Raw genomic sequence first — 15348 nt, forward strand, 5'->3', positions numbered from 1 at the left:
AAAGTCAACAAAAACTGGACTTTGAAGGCATCATACAGCTAGAGCAGCTGCATTCGATCGCATTAGACTGTACAGCTGTACCTAATAAAGTGGTCACTACATGTACAATAATAGATGTTAGATAAATGATCCAGTTAGAGGACTACAGAAACACCTTTGTCAATTTCTAATCCTTTTCTAATTGTTTTGATGACATGTTTATAAGAAGAAAGAAACGTTAATTACCTGGACGCCAGTGAAGGTCAGTGGTCGCCTGACTGGATCATTTGCCTATATATATATATATATATATATATATATATATATATATATATATATATATAAACACACATAAACACACACACACACACATAATGACTATGTTTTTCAGGGACTTCCTGTGTCTGTGGGTCTGTGGGGCTCAGGATTGTTGTTAATCATCCTTTATGGCATTTTCCGGAGAGCTATAGTAGTTGGTATTACTTTGATATTTCTACAGTACCCTGATATTTATAAAATAAGTGATCTGTGCAGTTATTTTCTAATGGTGCAGTCAAAAAATTGCTTGTACTGTGTGGTCAAAAGCAGGAGGGAACAGGAAACAGCATGGGTCGGATTTGTAAACATCAGTTGTCAGGGCTGTAAATAAACCTGTCACTGTCATCACATTTTATATAGCGTCTTAGTGAACAGTATGAGCAAAGAATAGAATAAGTCAGCAGGTCAAAGTTCAATCAGAAAGAAGACAGAAGTTTTCTTTCTTCAAGTTTACATCCAAAAAAAAAATCAAGGTTCTGAAGATATATACAGCCTATGAACAGATATGTATGAAAATAATCAATAGTTGCAGTCTTGACAGTGAAGAATTAGCTCCACTTTTGCCAGCTACAGCAGTAAAATGCTACATATACATTAATTAATTAGTAATAGTAATATAATTACATAATATATAATCGTATAACACTCACAGAGGATGTTTTTCTACCTTTTTCTCAGTACTTTTGATATATTAAGTAGATTTTAGCTGTCCTGTAAGGCAGGACTTTTTACTTTATTAGTAGTTGTACTTTATTAGTATTAGTACTTAAATAAATAATCTCAGTACTTTTTTCACCTCTATTATCAGTAAACCAACTTCCAACTCTTTTATTTTGAAAGTTCAATAAGAGGAAGTTCTCTAACAATCTGAACAGCTTTATTCTGACACGTTGAGTCCCAAACAGTAGTGGACTCCACCCCCCTGCCTCTACCTGGGCCACGCGGCAACACCTGCCGTACCTGTCCGCACAGGTAGAGCGGTGTTGGAGAGCAGCGGTGCATCGGGAGCGATCTGCAGGACGGGGGTGGGAAGAAACCTTAACGTTAACCATGGCGGAGTCTCAGCTGGTCTGCATGGACGACGAACACGTCAACGAGAAGATCCCGGAGTCCAGACCGGAGTTTTACTACAGCGAGGAGCAGCGCGCGGCCCTGGAGCAGCTCCTGAAGAACGGGGACGGCGCCTTCAAGATGCGGCTCAAAGAGGACAACATCAAGGACTTCCTCTCCGCCAGGGAGGTGAAGTTCATCCGGAAAACCTTCCACGAGTACGACACGGACAGCGACTCCGAGTCCGGGGAGCACGAGAAGTCCAAGGAGTCCTCCAGCGCGGACTCCGGCGTCCACTCCACCTACTGGCCCCAGATGTCCGACACCGAGGTCCCATCTCTGGACCTCGGCTGGCCCGGCAGCAGCGGCATCTACAAGGGGGTGACCCGGGTGTCCGTGTACACCCATCCGCCCAAAGAGCCCGGGCCGCACATCAAGGAGGTGGTGAGGAGACTGATACAGGAATCTCACAAGGTAACTTCATGTTTACTGTCATAAAACTGTAATTAAACGATTGTTATCATTAGTTATTGATTAATCACTTTTACAGCTTTTAATTCTCAAAGGTGGTGTGTTCAGATTGTTTTATTTGATCGAAGGTCCAACATCCAAAGTTTTTAATCAGATATAATAAAGAAAAGACTCATGTAAGAAGCTGTAACCATCAGATATTTGGAATTTCTGTTGCCGCTCAACTAACAGACAAAAGTAATCGGATACACACTGCTAAAATAAACCTTGCTCAAGTAATTTTAAGTCCAGAAAGTTTCATTTTCCTATACTTAATGGAATAAATCTATATTTTTGCAGCATGAATCTTAATATAGTCTGTTTTATAACAAAGAAAGACTTGTGATATTCCTTGGACTAGAGCTGCGGTGATTGTCATTTTCTTTAAGCAAAAAGTCAAACATTTGGAGTTTATAGCTTCTGAAGTGTTTAGTTTTCTGCTTTTCTTTTTGTATGTGATGTTAAAGCTAATAACTTTGACTGCTGGTCATGAAAAACAAAGTGGGCATAACTTTTGGATGCCGGAAATTTTTGACCATTTTTTGGGAAATTTTATTGACAAAACCCTTTAAATGAGGCAATAATCTGTAGATTAATTGAATTGAATGGATTCTTAAGTAGTTCTGTGCTTATTGAAACAAATTACACCAATAACAACAAGAATCGCTCATCGCTACACCATCATATACGGAAAGACCGAAATAGCAATAGTGCAAATGTTGATGGGAAACCAGTCTACAGTGTCACACAAACTAAATTTGAAAAATGGAGACCCAGACCTCACTAAAGTTCAACAGTCATGCAAAGAGACATCAAACCAGTTGGAGGTTCTACGAATCATTGAAGTTCTTCACCTCAAACTCTTCACAGTGAAGCAGGAAACGTCCCAAAATAGACTCTTACATCGAAGAGATCAACTGATAATGATTATAATTCTTAGTTGCAGCCCTACTTCGATGCAGAACCCTGCAGTGAATATTTCCCAATCACATATTTACACCCAAACAACTAAATAACGAAAACACAGCTGCTGTGGTTTAAGTAATGATGGTTACCTTTACAACTGATGTTTTCAATCAGAAAACATTCAACTTTCAATCGACTCACAAAGCCAAACTATTTCCGCTTAGTCCACTTCAATCTGCCACAATTTGTCATAATTAATTGACATTTTAAGTCCATTTTAAACCAAAATTCCCTGATTCTGCCTTTGCTTCTGGTTCTAACTATGAATCGATGCAGATTTCAGATAATTCTAAACATTTAAGGACCAAACTAGACCTAACTTACATTTCATAGATCAAACACTGAAAATAATAAAGGTTTTTGAACCTTTACACAGCATAATTTACAACAAACGTTGCTGCAATGAGTTAGCAGATGAAATACAACCTTCCTGGATGAATTTCATCTGCTATCTGATTAAGGCAGGTAGATTTACAGATTAGAAACAAATCTCAAAGCCTGAGTTTATGTGTAAACTGTCCTTAAAAGACAACCTGACGCCTCCAGGTTGTCCTAGAAAACCTCATTTATTACACAGCTACTGTAGAAAACAACCAGCCATGTAATAAAACTTATCAGTTGGTTTGTTGTGTTTCATGGAGAAGAAACAGTCCTTGACCTACTTGGCCCACAGCGGAATAACAGTTAGTGAAAAATTAAAAATAATTGGCTACAGGAGATCACAAGACTGTTACAAGACTCACCTGTACCTGGTGAAAGAGACAAAGACCCCCGAGGCTGGAGCAATTACTGTCACTCTACACGTGTAAATGTTTAAGGTAACGCTCTCAGGCGTAAAAGGATTTATTTTAATCCAAAGAAGACTTGATTTATTTGAAATCTCTTCACAGGTAGACTAAATATAGACATTATCATAGACAGATTATTAAACTCCTCCAGACCTGCAGAAACATAACAAAGACTGAGTGATGTCAATTGGTGTTTTTGTTTTGCATCTCTTTGTTGTCACTTGGACTGACTTCACACCAAGAAAAAATAAATGTAACTTCATTCAGAGGCTGTGGCCCAATTAGATTCATTTCCAAACCATAATCAAATGCTATTTCACTCGTTTTCAAGCCAAAAATACCAAACATTTGCCATTTCCAGCTTTTAAAAATGTGAATATTTGCAGCTTTTCTTTAGACCTGCAACAATTACTTGATTAATTGCTTAGTCGATTCACAAGAAATTGATCAGAAACTATTTTCAGAATCAAGTAATTGTTTTAGACATTTTTAAATGCAAAAATGCCCCAAAATTAGATGTCTCTAGCTCTAATGTGACTATTTGATTCTTTGTCATATAAACTGAGTATTTTTGGGTTTTGGACAGCTGGTTGTACATAAACAAGACATTTCTGGGAAATAATTGATGATAACAGATAACTGCATCTGCCACAAGACTCAGTTTTCTTTCTCCTGGTGTGTATCTCCTGGAACCAAAGAGCACAAGCCTCAGACAGGTTTCAACGAGTTAGCTTCAGTCCAATTATCTCTGCAAAATTATGTGGAAATGAAAATAAAATTACCCAATATTTCCATAAGCACAGTCCAGAGCACTGAAGGGCTTTAAAGAGAGGTGCTTCTGTTATTTAACCTTCCCTAGATGATGGACAAAATATGAGAAACACCTCTCTGTATGACTTCAGTTCAGTTTGGCAGCACCGCAAACCACATCCTTCATGATAATACACTTAAATCGACACCTTTCTACAACAGTGTCAACAAAAACTGAACATTATCGCCTTCAGGAAGGAGGATTTATCACAGCATCACAACATTATTTTGAGCTAGGTGTATCTAATAAACTGGTAACTGACTGTAAATCTTGAAAATGTTCTTATCTTCTAGAGGATTGATACGAAAAGGACCAAACATAACTGCACCAGATCCCAAAGTCATATACTTATCATGGATTTAACGAACATAATGTGGTCAGTCATATACAGGTAAATTACAGGTATAGAAATATCCCCAGGCATTCTTTATCTCCACCCTGAATCCAAAGATGTATGTAGGAATGTTGTATGACTAATTTAAGTTGCAGTAATTACATAACAAAATATATATCTATCTACTACTATATATCTATTTTTTTTTTAATCACTTCTTGCACATGCAGAATTTTCCAGGGAAGGGCTAACCCAGCCCACGGCATCAATAATAAAAATCTAAATCAATGGAAGAGTCGTTTACAAGTTTTAACAAGCTGAGTCATACGTGGTGCAGACGTTGAAGGCAGAGCCACTCTAAATGTCAGCTGCACATCAGGACTTGCAGCAGAAAGATAAAGACTAGTTCAGCCTCCCCCACAGTCCTGCAGCCCTGAGACTTTTAACAGGGTTTGGTACTTTAACAAGGCTCTTCTTATTTTTCCCTCACCCACTGGGAGATTCACACTGCCTCCTCTGATCCCTCTGATTGGTTGACCTCCCAGGTATGCACAAAAAAAGCTCATCTGTGATTTTTAAGACCAGAGGCTGATGTTTAAGACCAGAGGCTAAGAAGATAGGATTTGTTTTAACTGGCACAAAAAGTACTGTTTCTCTTTTTGAGATGAGGAGGTTGGTAACTGTATCCAGACTACACCTGGGGTTATATCATACTTTAAATGTTAAAAATGTAGCATAAATTTTAACAGAATTTTCCAAAATTCAGTCAGTCAATCCATTGAGCTACAGCCTCATGGGAGCACATTCACTTGAGAATATTTGCTACTCTCCTCAAGGGAAGTCTGTCCAAAAAGTTGTCTAATTTGTTGCTAGCCTCTTCTTTGAAAAAAAATGTTGCTAAAGTTGTTGCATCTAGCAATAACATTGCTAAATCAGCCTTTAAAAACCACGTTAAACATCAAAGTCTGCTCAAAGTTGGCAAATTTGTTGCTAGCCCCTTTTTAGAAAAAAAGAAAAAAAAACGTTGCTGAAGTCATTGTGTCTAGCAATAAAACTGCTAAATTAGTGCTGATCCTAACCTATACACACCATGTTAACCATTAAAGTCTGCCAAAATAGTTGCTAAAGTCAACAAGTCTAGCAATAACGTTGCTAAGTTTGCACTTATCCCAAGCTCCCAAGCTGCTGACATCTGACAAAATCATCATATATCTAAGTTAATTACAACAGCTTCATTATGTATTTGGTTATATTGGCATTTAAAATGAAGGGTAACTGAAAGTTAGAGATGACTAAATGTCTTTATTGAGGTGGCTCAGGTCGTTGTTTTAGAAAAGTTGATTTACACTGAAGTGAAACACACTATCAAGCCTATGCCAGGGGGAAATTAATGTGTTTAGGGAAGAAAAATAGTCTGGATGGAGAGCTGCAACTGACAAAAAGGATTCATACAGATAAAAGACTGTGAGACAGGTTAATCTTAGCTCTCTTAACGTGGCCGTGCTGCAGATCTCTGGGCCATGACAGCTTAATTCACTGCTCACATGCTGAACTTGCTCCCCTTTAGGTGAAGTAAATTATCTCTTCCTGAAAGCCTGCCAAATACTTGAGACAACACGTCTGCATTTCATGCATCCTGTTGTAGTTCAAGTAGTGGCTCTTATTCCTACAGAAAGGCACGCACATGTTGATGTATGCAAATTCTGGCAGCAGAAAATTACTCTATAAGAGATTATTATCTCGAATCAAGAGACAGAGCCAAGTTTTGAAATTTGACAGATGTTTTTTCACGCAATCTAACAGTTGGTTTAGTGAGTAATTATTGACATACATTTCATTAAGCCTGACACACCCTTTTAATGATCCACGTCATTTTAAAACTGTACCAATGGGCTGTCACATGGTTGTGAAGCCGTCTGCCAGATAAACTTGTTTGGATGCTGTTGGATCAGGCCCAAACTTGTTCGCCACAGCTGTAATAAGGAAATGAAAAAATTCTCACATGATCATTCTGAATTAAACTGGCTGTAAACACTCCACTGCACCTACTCATCATATTTGTTTAGTAAAATATAGAGTTGTAAAGGTGCACTATATCTTTCTCTCTAGCTTAGATCCTGTATTGTTATGTAATGGTCCTGAACACTTCTGTTTAAATATTACCACTGCATGTTAATCCTTGCCAGAGCTGGACTGTGTTCAAATTGTCTTGAGTAGCCTTTTTAAATCACCTGGAAAAGCAAGTTCCACTGAAACAACTGTTATTTCCTTGATAAATAATGTGCTTACGTTTTGTATCATAACAGTAATGACAGTTGGCGTCATTGTGTTTACTAGCAGTGGGCGTGCCAATAAAATGTTATTAGTCATAATGTTGTAGCAGGTGGATCTGCATATTCTTTTCTCAGAAAAATCAATTTGAACTCAATCATATGCACACAGGTCAGTTACATTCGCCGACCAGAAAAACAAACAAATGAGAGTTAAAAGGTTCTGAATGAACGTAGCTTTTGTTTGCACTTTATCGCATTTTTGCGACTTATCTACTACTTATGCACATAGCTAATTTTAAGTGTTTCACAGTCCTGCTGTCCATTCTTTTTAAATAGCTCAACTAATTTGAAAATATACATTTTAATTTTAATTCAAAAATAAATAAACGTTTAGTCAGTTGTAACACTCGTAGCTATAATAATGGAAAATAATAGAAATACTGTCTATATTTCAATTTCTTTTCAATAACATTTGAATTCAGGTAAAGACTGACTACTGGTATTACTACTATTGTTCTATTGTATTTATGTGATTCACATTTTTTTTAATGTGATTTTCTTGCTAAACCAATGCAGACTTTTTTTTTTTTTTTTTTTTTTTTTTTTGCAATTTAGCCTGGAAACCACAGTGTAACTACAGTTACACTTTATCATGTTTTTATGCAAATAAACTTTCACAATGGCTTTGCAATGTAGCAAATCACACTGAAAGTATCACAATGTGTTATCTGCAAAACAATATGACAGGAAGGAAGCAAAAAAGTCAGCAGAATAGTTGAAAAATGTGAGAAAATTAGAGATAGTTTAAATAGTTTATGAAAAATAATGGGTAAATGGTTGAAATTGACTGCTAGAACTTTTGAACAACTGAAATAATTAACTAACAGTTACATGACAGTTGAAACAGGTAGCTAGAAGTAATGAAAAATTCAGTTAAATAACAATGCACCCCATTTAATAAGTTAATCATATACTGTGGATGTTAAATTTTAATCTGTAAAATAACAAAATCTGTGGTTTAGCACAGTATTTACCTCTGAATTGTAGTGGGTAGAAATATAAAGTAGCATGAAATCCAATTACTCAAGTAAAGTTAAAGTTGCTCAAGTCTGTCACTACTGCTGTTTTTCTGCTTGGCTGCATTTAAACTATCCCTCCCTGTGTTTCCCAGGTGGTTGCCATAGTCATGGACCTCCTGACAGACCTACAGATCCTTCAGGATCTGCTGGATGCCTCGTCACGGCGTGGGGTGGCTGTCTACGCTGTGCTGGAGGCCAGCGGAGTGCCCCACTTCCTGGATATGTGTGCTCGCCTGCAGATTAATGCAGTGCATCTGCGGGTGAGGACTGAGCTCAGCAAACAATGGAGAGCATGACAGAGCACTACAGAGGGAGCAGGCTCTGTTATACAATACCCAAAGAGCAAATTAACATGGGAAGTTTGAAGGAAAGCAGCAGTGGATCACTGCTCTAACTCCTGTAGCTGACAATGACAGTGACTGCAGCAATTACAATGGATTAAACACTGAATGAATCATGTGTCATGCTCTCTAAGAAAGAGACAATATGGCCAGAGCTGTAGCCATGTTAAAAGATGACAACTAATGGCTTAAGTAAATAGTTTTGTTACCCAAATAGGTAACAAAAGTTATGGATATAAATGGCTGAAATGGTTGAAAGCAATAGATAAACGGTTAAAACAGTTTTTTAACTAACAGATAATGGATAAAATGTTGGAATATGTAATGTTAGCTTAAAGTAATGGATTAATGGTTGAAACATTTTGCTACTCTAATGGATAAACAGCTAAAGTTAGCTAAAAGTAATGGAGTTAAAATTGTGATAACAGATGATGAAGCAACACTTGGGCTAGTTAGCTAATAGATAATGAAGCAACACTTTGAATAGTTAGCTAACGAAGAATGGATAAACACTGCTTAGTTAACAGATAATGGAGAAACGCTAGGGGTTGCTAGCTAACAGATCATGGATAAACACTAGGAAGGTAATGGCTAATGGATGATCATTTGGGATAGCTAGCTAACAAGTAGTGGATAAACACAAGTTAGCTAACAGATAATGGAGAAACGCTAGGGGTTGCTAGCTAACAGATAACAGATAACAACTTGGTATAGTTAGCTGAAATAAATGGCAGTGTGAATAATTAAATTAATCTCACACATACATGTAAGTTTTGACCCACTTATGGAAAGCAGGGGTAATAATGGATTTTATTTTCTTAAAAAGTAAATGAGGTGAATAGAGATTTTCAGTGGGGGGGCTATCAAACATTAGATTTTTGAATATGTGGAATATGAAATGCAGCAATATTGGGAAAAAATAGTTTGTCCATTAAGTAAAACAGTTGGGTCCATTATGACCCAGCTATACATCTAACGGTTAAATATTTTACTTTTATGAATTAACATTTAATACTCTCTTCTGAGTTGCAGAGCCTTAGAAATGACACTAAGTACTGATCTAGATTAAGAGCGAACAGCAGTTCACTGAGCCAGACTGTCATCCTATCTCCTCAAGGACACAATACCCAGCCTTATCTGCTGTATGCAGAGTTTTGTAGCTCCAGTCTAGTTTAACTGGAGCACTGGAATACCTGGCAATAGTGGTGTCAGTTGATAAGGCTGTGAAAGGCCTTTTCAGAGCACTGGGCTCTGTTACTCTTACTTCTTACAAATGAACATTCATAGATCCTGAGAACAGGTCCAAAGACTGTAACTCGATGCTTCGCCTCCACACCGGGGTTGACGGCAGAGCAAAGCCACCTCCCAGTGTTTCTACTCAATATTTAAGTCTCCTTTTCTTTCTTTCTGTTCCCTCTCTCTTCCCTTTAAGTAAACATATGTGGATAAAGGGTTTTACCTTTTATGCCTTGAGAAAGTTGACTTTATGTTGACGGGGCAGTTTGATTTGGCGTCACCTTAGATCAACCAGTCATGCGATGATACAGTAAGAGACCTTTGATAGCCGTGGCTGAATGAGTTTACTCAGGCTTACCAGTGTGATGCTTCGCCAGGTGAAGTGTGTAACTAAGCAGGGTGTTTCTTTGCAGAATCTCCGTGTGCGGATGGTGAGAGGTGCAGGGCTGGCCCTGTCCTTTGGAAAACTGCCTGGCTCATTATGCTCCAAATACATGCTGGTGGATCGGAGAGAAAGTCATGTTTGGGTCTTACAGGTGAGCATGTGAATATCTAGCAATAACTTTAACACATTAATCCATTCACAGGTGAGACAGGAATCACTAGACTTTAAGACAAGTGCATGCATTTATTAATATTTATATACATTTGTCAGCACTTCCCAGAGTATATAACAATTATTCCCAATATTCTAATTAATTAATCATTAAACACAACATAGACCCGTATAAGCAGCAGAAAATTGTTTGATAAATTGATCAATAAATCAGTCAAATCAACTTGTCATCCATTATGATGGTTGATTGAAGAGGACGTGTAAAACCTGTGTGAGATTATTAGGTTGAGGCAGAGAGCTTTCTAAGTGCTTATTTAAAATGATTAACCAGGTTCAGAGAAATAATTACAACACCTACGTCTGTTAACCGTTACACTCCCATCAAATGTATGGAGAGACATGTTTTCAAACCTTGTAACATTAAATCAGTGCTGTGATTCTGTTTATATACATTGGTTCCCGTTACGTTTGTCCAAAAATCCACAGAGTACTTAAAGGTTTTCATCAGTTTTTGGCTGTCAATTATCAGACTTACTTTGTCATGTAATAAGGGTCAAGGCAGACAGGTTCCATGTTTGGCTGGTCTCTCATGTACTGTGATGGGTCACAAACCTGGTCTTATCTTCTGATCTATATAAAACATTGAACAAAGAAATAAATTACATAGCACAGTTTAACATTAATGACAATATGTAATAATCTAAAATATGTCTTAAAAGTTGAAGTTAAAATTGGTGACACATACTGTACATTAATAAACAGTTAAAATGTTCTTATATCTGCTTATAACTGAATTATGGTGTTACAGAAAACTCTATCCTTGCTCGAAACTGACAAATGTTTGACCCAGGCTCCTTGCAATACTAATCTGATTTAAATGTTTTGGATACAACAAACAAAATAAAGAGTTGAGCTCCTGTTTGCAGATACAGCCTCTGAATACAGGTGACTCATCTGTCCACACATCATCTGTTTTATCTGCAGACGACTTACATCTGTCAGCTCTGAGTCCACTGGTAAACCACATTAATGACCACATCAGTAATTTTCACTTCACCTTATGAGCACATTAGTGATTCAGTAAAGTCAAAACTGGAACGACTGATTCGTGTTAGGTGAAATGAGCAGTTATGTTGTGACTGGTGTGATGCTGCCTTATGACTTGATGTTTACACGAAGACATGTACGATTAACCTTTCAGAGCTTATAAAAACACTCTTGCTGCCATATTACAAAATGGTTTAAAGGACTACACATTAAGAGTGCTGTGGTCACCAGTGATGGTCATCAGTGATCAGCTTATTTTGCTAACTGGGCTTAATCTAAAAGTGTAAATGAAGTACTACGAATTTACGAATTTGGTGCATTTACGATTCAAAAGTTAGACTTTATCATTTGACCCATCATACCCATACCAACACCTCAGCAGAACTCTTCAGAAATGATCATTCATCTGGCTTGACGATAACAAAGGTGGTGCTTTATAGTATAGCATAAAGACTTCTTAAAAGAATAGTTCAAAATGTAGGGAATATTTTATTCTTTCTTGCCGAAAGTTAAATGAAAAGACTGATGCCACTCTTTAATATGAAGCTGCTGGTTAGCTTAGCTTAGCATAGAGACGAGAAACGTGCACTTCTACACTTCACTAATGTGTTCTATAAATTCTCAAATAGTAGTTGGGGACATTATTTAGGAGGATAACTCAGGTGTTTTTGAACCTGGGACTTATTTTCCCATGTTTTTGTTGGTTGGAAAGGTTGTAAATGATTGACAGGGACAAATTCTTGTGAATCTGAGCAGTATTGAACAAGAACGGTGTGCACAACCACCGTGATGTAATCCAATGGACAGCCACGCAGTGAGGTTACCAAAAATGCCAAACTGCTCCTTTAAAAGTATTTGTTTTTGTTTGATTTACGCTGTTCTTTTTTCTTCCAGTTTCACCTGGAGTTCGTCACGAATGGACAGGAACACGATCACGGTAATGTCGGGACAAATCGTGGACTTCTTTGACAATGACTTCAGGGAGATATACGCCGTGTCTGAACAGGTGGACCTCTACAGGGAGTTCAACATCACCAAGCCGCCTATTGCTACGCCCATCAGGAAGCCAAAGGTGGAGCAAATCTTGCCTCCGCCTGTCTCTATGTCTCGCTTTCAAGTATCAGTTGGGGACTCCAGACAGATCGATCTGAAGGTGCCTGCTCATAAATACCACAATCCGAAGTACTCTCTGGTTTTCGGGAACAGTATGGGCCTCACAGGTTCTCTACAGGACCTGTCAACTGCGAGGGACTCACTGGTCAGTGGGCTGAACCAGAGGAATGGCCTGCAGAGCACCCTACCTCAATGCCAACAAAAACAGCAAGGAAAAGGTGGACCGAGTCCCCCCGCAGAGTCCTCGTTCACCTGCAGAGGAGGAGGATGAGGATGGGAAGGGAGGTTCAAAGAAGTCACCTGGAGCAAGGAAACAGCGCAGCTCCTTCAGGCACTTCTTAAAAGGCAGAGGAGGCAATCAGAGCACAGAGACTATAGAGGAAGGTGTGGTCACTCCTCAGAGCCCATCGCCCAACTGGAAAGTGTCAGAAACCAATGGCGTTGCAGGAACTGAGCTGGATGGAATCGTTTGAGATCATTGAGAAACCAGGTCCATTGAAAACCAAATTCAAGAAGCCCTCAAAGCTTGTTCAGAGGAGTATGTCTCTGCAGACCATCAACACAGGAGACGAAGATGGTACGTGATCAAATATCTGAATTATATTTTTATAATAATAATAATAATAATTTCAAATATTGGCATATTCAGAATATTAGTGGAATATTTGTGTCTTTTTTGGCAGCTGATTTTAGAGAAAAACCTTCAAACAAGCTATTGTACATAGTTGGCGATTATAGTGGGGCATTTAGTGGCTAAAAAGCTGTATATTCCTCTCAGGAGTGCTAAAGGACAGAGCTAAGGACTTCATCCAATAGTCCCTCTATTGGATTTAAGTCCTATTTGCAAGTCAACAGGTTTGCTAAAAATTTAAAGTTTTTCCTTTGCATTTTAAAAAAGTTCTGCGCTCACACGACCACGTTATGAAAGCAATCTTTGTTCACATTGATCTGCAGTAGTACGTATGTAGATGTACGTAGGTGGCGATGTAACTTGAGTCTGCAGCACAAACACAGCTCAATAGTGGTGTAGCAGTGTCGTCAAGGTTTTCACAAGAACTGGTTACTGGCAGTTTACACAGTGACAGTAAGGGTGGCGTTTTTAAAAGATGACACCCTCGAACTCAGTTTAAAAAGTTTGTGTTTTCAAGCCCCTGAAACACTGTTGTCCTGTCAATGAAAGGTCAAACTGTGACAAAGGTTTACCTTTTTATATAAAAACTATTGGTGTGCAAACAGGGCTTAATATTTGTCAGGGGAACACAAACATGACTCTGCTCTGTAGCTCCTGGATGTGTAAATACGACACTGTTTGCTAATAGGTTGGTGATATATCAGTGCTGTGGTCACATCTTGTTTCCATTGCTGTGAAGTGACCAAAAAAAACAGTTATTCCAGGTTCAACCACTATTGTGATATAATTTCTTCACCTTACTGATTAAAGTTGTTATTTCTTAATGATTTTTTTTTTTTTTTGTTTGATTGTTTGCACAGGACTCAAAAGCCGGCGGCGGCATCAAAAGAAGAACTGCATCCAGTCATGAGATCAAAAACACAAGTCTGTTAATAGGGTTATAAAGAGCAGCTGGAGGATCTGGTGGTTAAACATTATGCAGCAGCTGAGTCACAGTATCACCTTACTTCAACCAGGTGATGTTACCTTACAACAACTGAGTGCAGTCCTGTGTCTCTGGCCTCTGACACTGCTTCAGTTTGGGTGAAAGTCCTTTCGCTGTGCTTCAAGGGAGTCACGACCAAAGAGATGTTTAACCAATCATGTGATGAAAAAAATGTCAACTCAAGCCTTTAGCCAAAGTGCTGATGGAGGGAGATTCCAATGCCATTATTTTGTTTTTCTAGGCTTTTTGTATTCAATTATTCCACAGTTTCTTTTTTTATATTTTACACTTGTATGCTTGAACCTGAACGCCACACAGTAAACTGACCTGACCCCCAAGTGGCGTGGGTGGGATTACGTCACGCCACTGGTTGCTACGGAGACAGGAAAAGTGATCAGTTGTGCCGTTGTCCCCTAGTTTCACCTTACAAAGGACCCTTGGTAACAGAGGAAGTGTTCATCAGAGTGTGTTGTACAGGCTGTGAATAATGTAGTGTCGACACAGTCCATGCCTGTTTGTGCTGTACGAGGGACTTTGTACATTTGCACTTTGGGGTTTTGTTTTGTTTTTTTTGTTGTTGTTTTTTTAAATCCAGGTGAAACTGGAGGAGATTAAAATGTGAATCCTTAAGAACCACTTGAGACACAAATGATCAGTTTTGTAGCAAGAATTGAATAAAAGATGTGAAAACATGAAAAAAAACAGGTCTGTGTGATTAAATGTCAAGTAAAATTCAGTGTAAATAAATATGATTGTGTGCAAACACATTTCCCAAAAAGATAAATCTCTTATCATCTCTTTTCACTAGTTTTACGATGCTCAGCATAAATTGCTCCTGGTCTGTTCGTGTTTGGTACAAACCTAAATTACGAATTTAGGATTGTATGATGTAGAAGTTTACAGATCCAGGAAAGTTGGATTAAGAGCTCATAACTGAAAGGATCTTGAATTAGAAGGTATTATTATTTTAAATACTGCATAATATTGTCGTGTGTTGTCAGGTGTTTTTTTGTTTGTTTGTTTTTTTTTTTTTACAATTCTTAACTCACATTTCTCATAACAGATTTCACCTTTAGCTTTACCAACTTGCAGCTCAGCACAAGAGGTAACCTCACGTCCAAAATGCACTAATGCAAACAAAACACATTTAGGTAGTTCAAGATCATTTCTGGTACATAGTTCTGCAATGGGTCGCAAACTTGCGATAAAGCTGTGATAGGTATGTTTTTCTTCTACATAAAATCTGAGGTATGGGCACAGGTAAAAATAAGTAAATGCGGGCAGGTAAGACCAAAAAAATAGTTTTGTATTTCAAAAACGAACAGAAATGA

The 15348-nt window shown here is 38.1% G+C and overlaps 1 protein-coding gene across 1 annotated transcript; it reads left to right on the forward strand.

The window, feature by feature from the left end:
• Window positions 1–307: 307 nt before the first annotated feature.
• fam83fa (family with sequence similarity 83 member Fa) lies at window positions 308–14719 on the forward strand. The gene is given in 8 exon segments (XM_018684684.2): window positions 308–1821; window positions 8201–8368; window positions 10099–10191; window positions 10193–10221; window positions 12183–12575; window positions 12610–12862; window positions 12864–12978; window positions 13893–14719. Coding segments are annotated over 8 exon segments (1575 nt in total). The 5' UTR covers window positions 308–1347; the 3' UTR covers window positions 13943–14719.
• The last annotated feature ends 629 nt before the right edge of the window (window positions 14720–15348 follow it).

The sequence above is a fragment of the Lates calcarifer genome, linkage group LG11 (assembly GCF_001640805.2).
Source record: "Lates calcarifer isolate ASB-BC8 linkage group LG11, TLL_Latcal_v3, whole genome shotgun sequence".
Taxonomy (NCBI): Eukaryota; Metazoa; Chordata; class Actinopteri; family Centropomidae; genus Lates; species Lates calcarifer.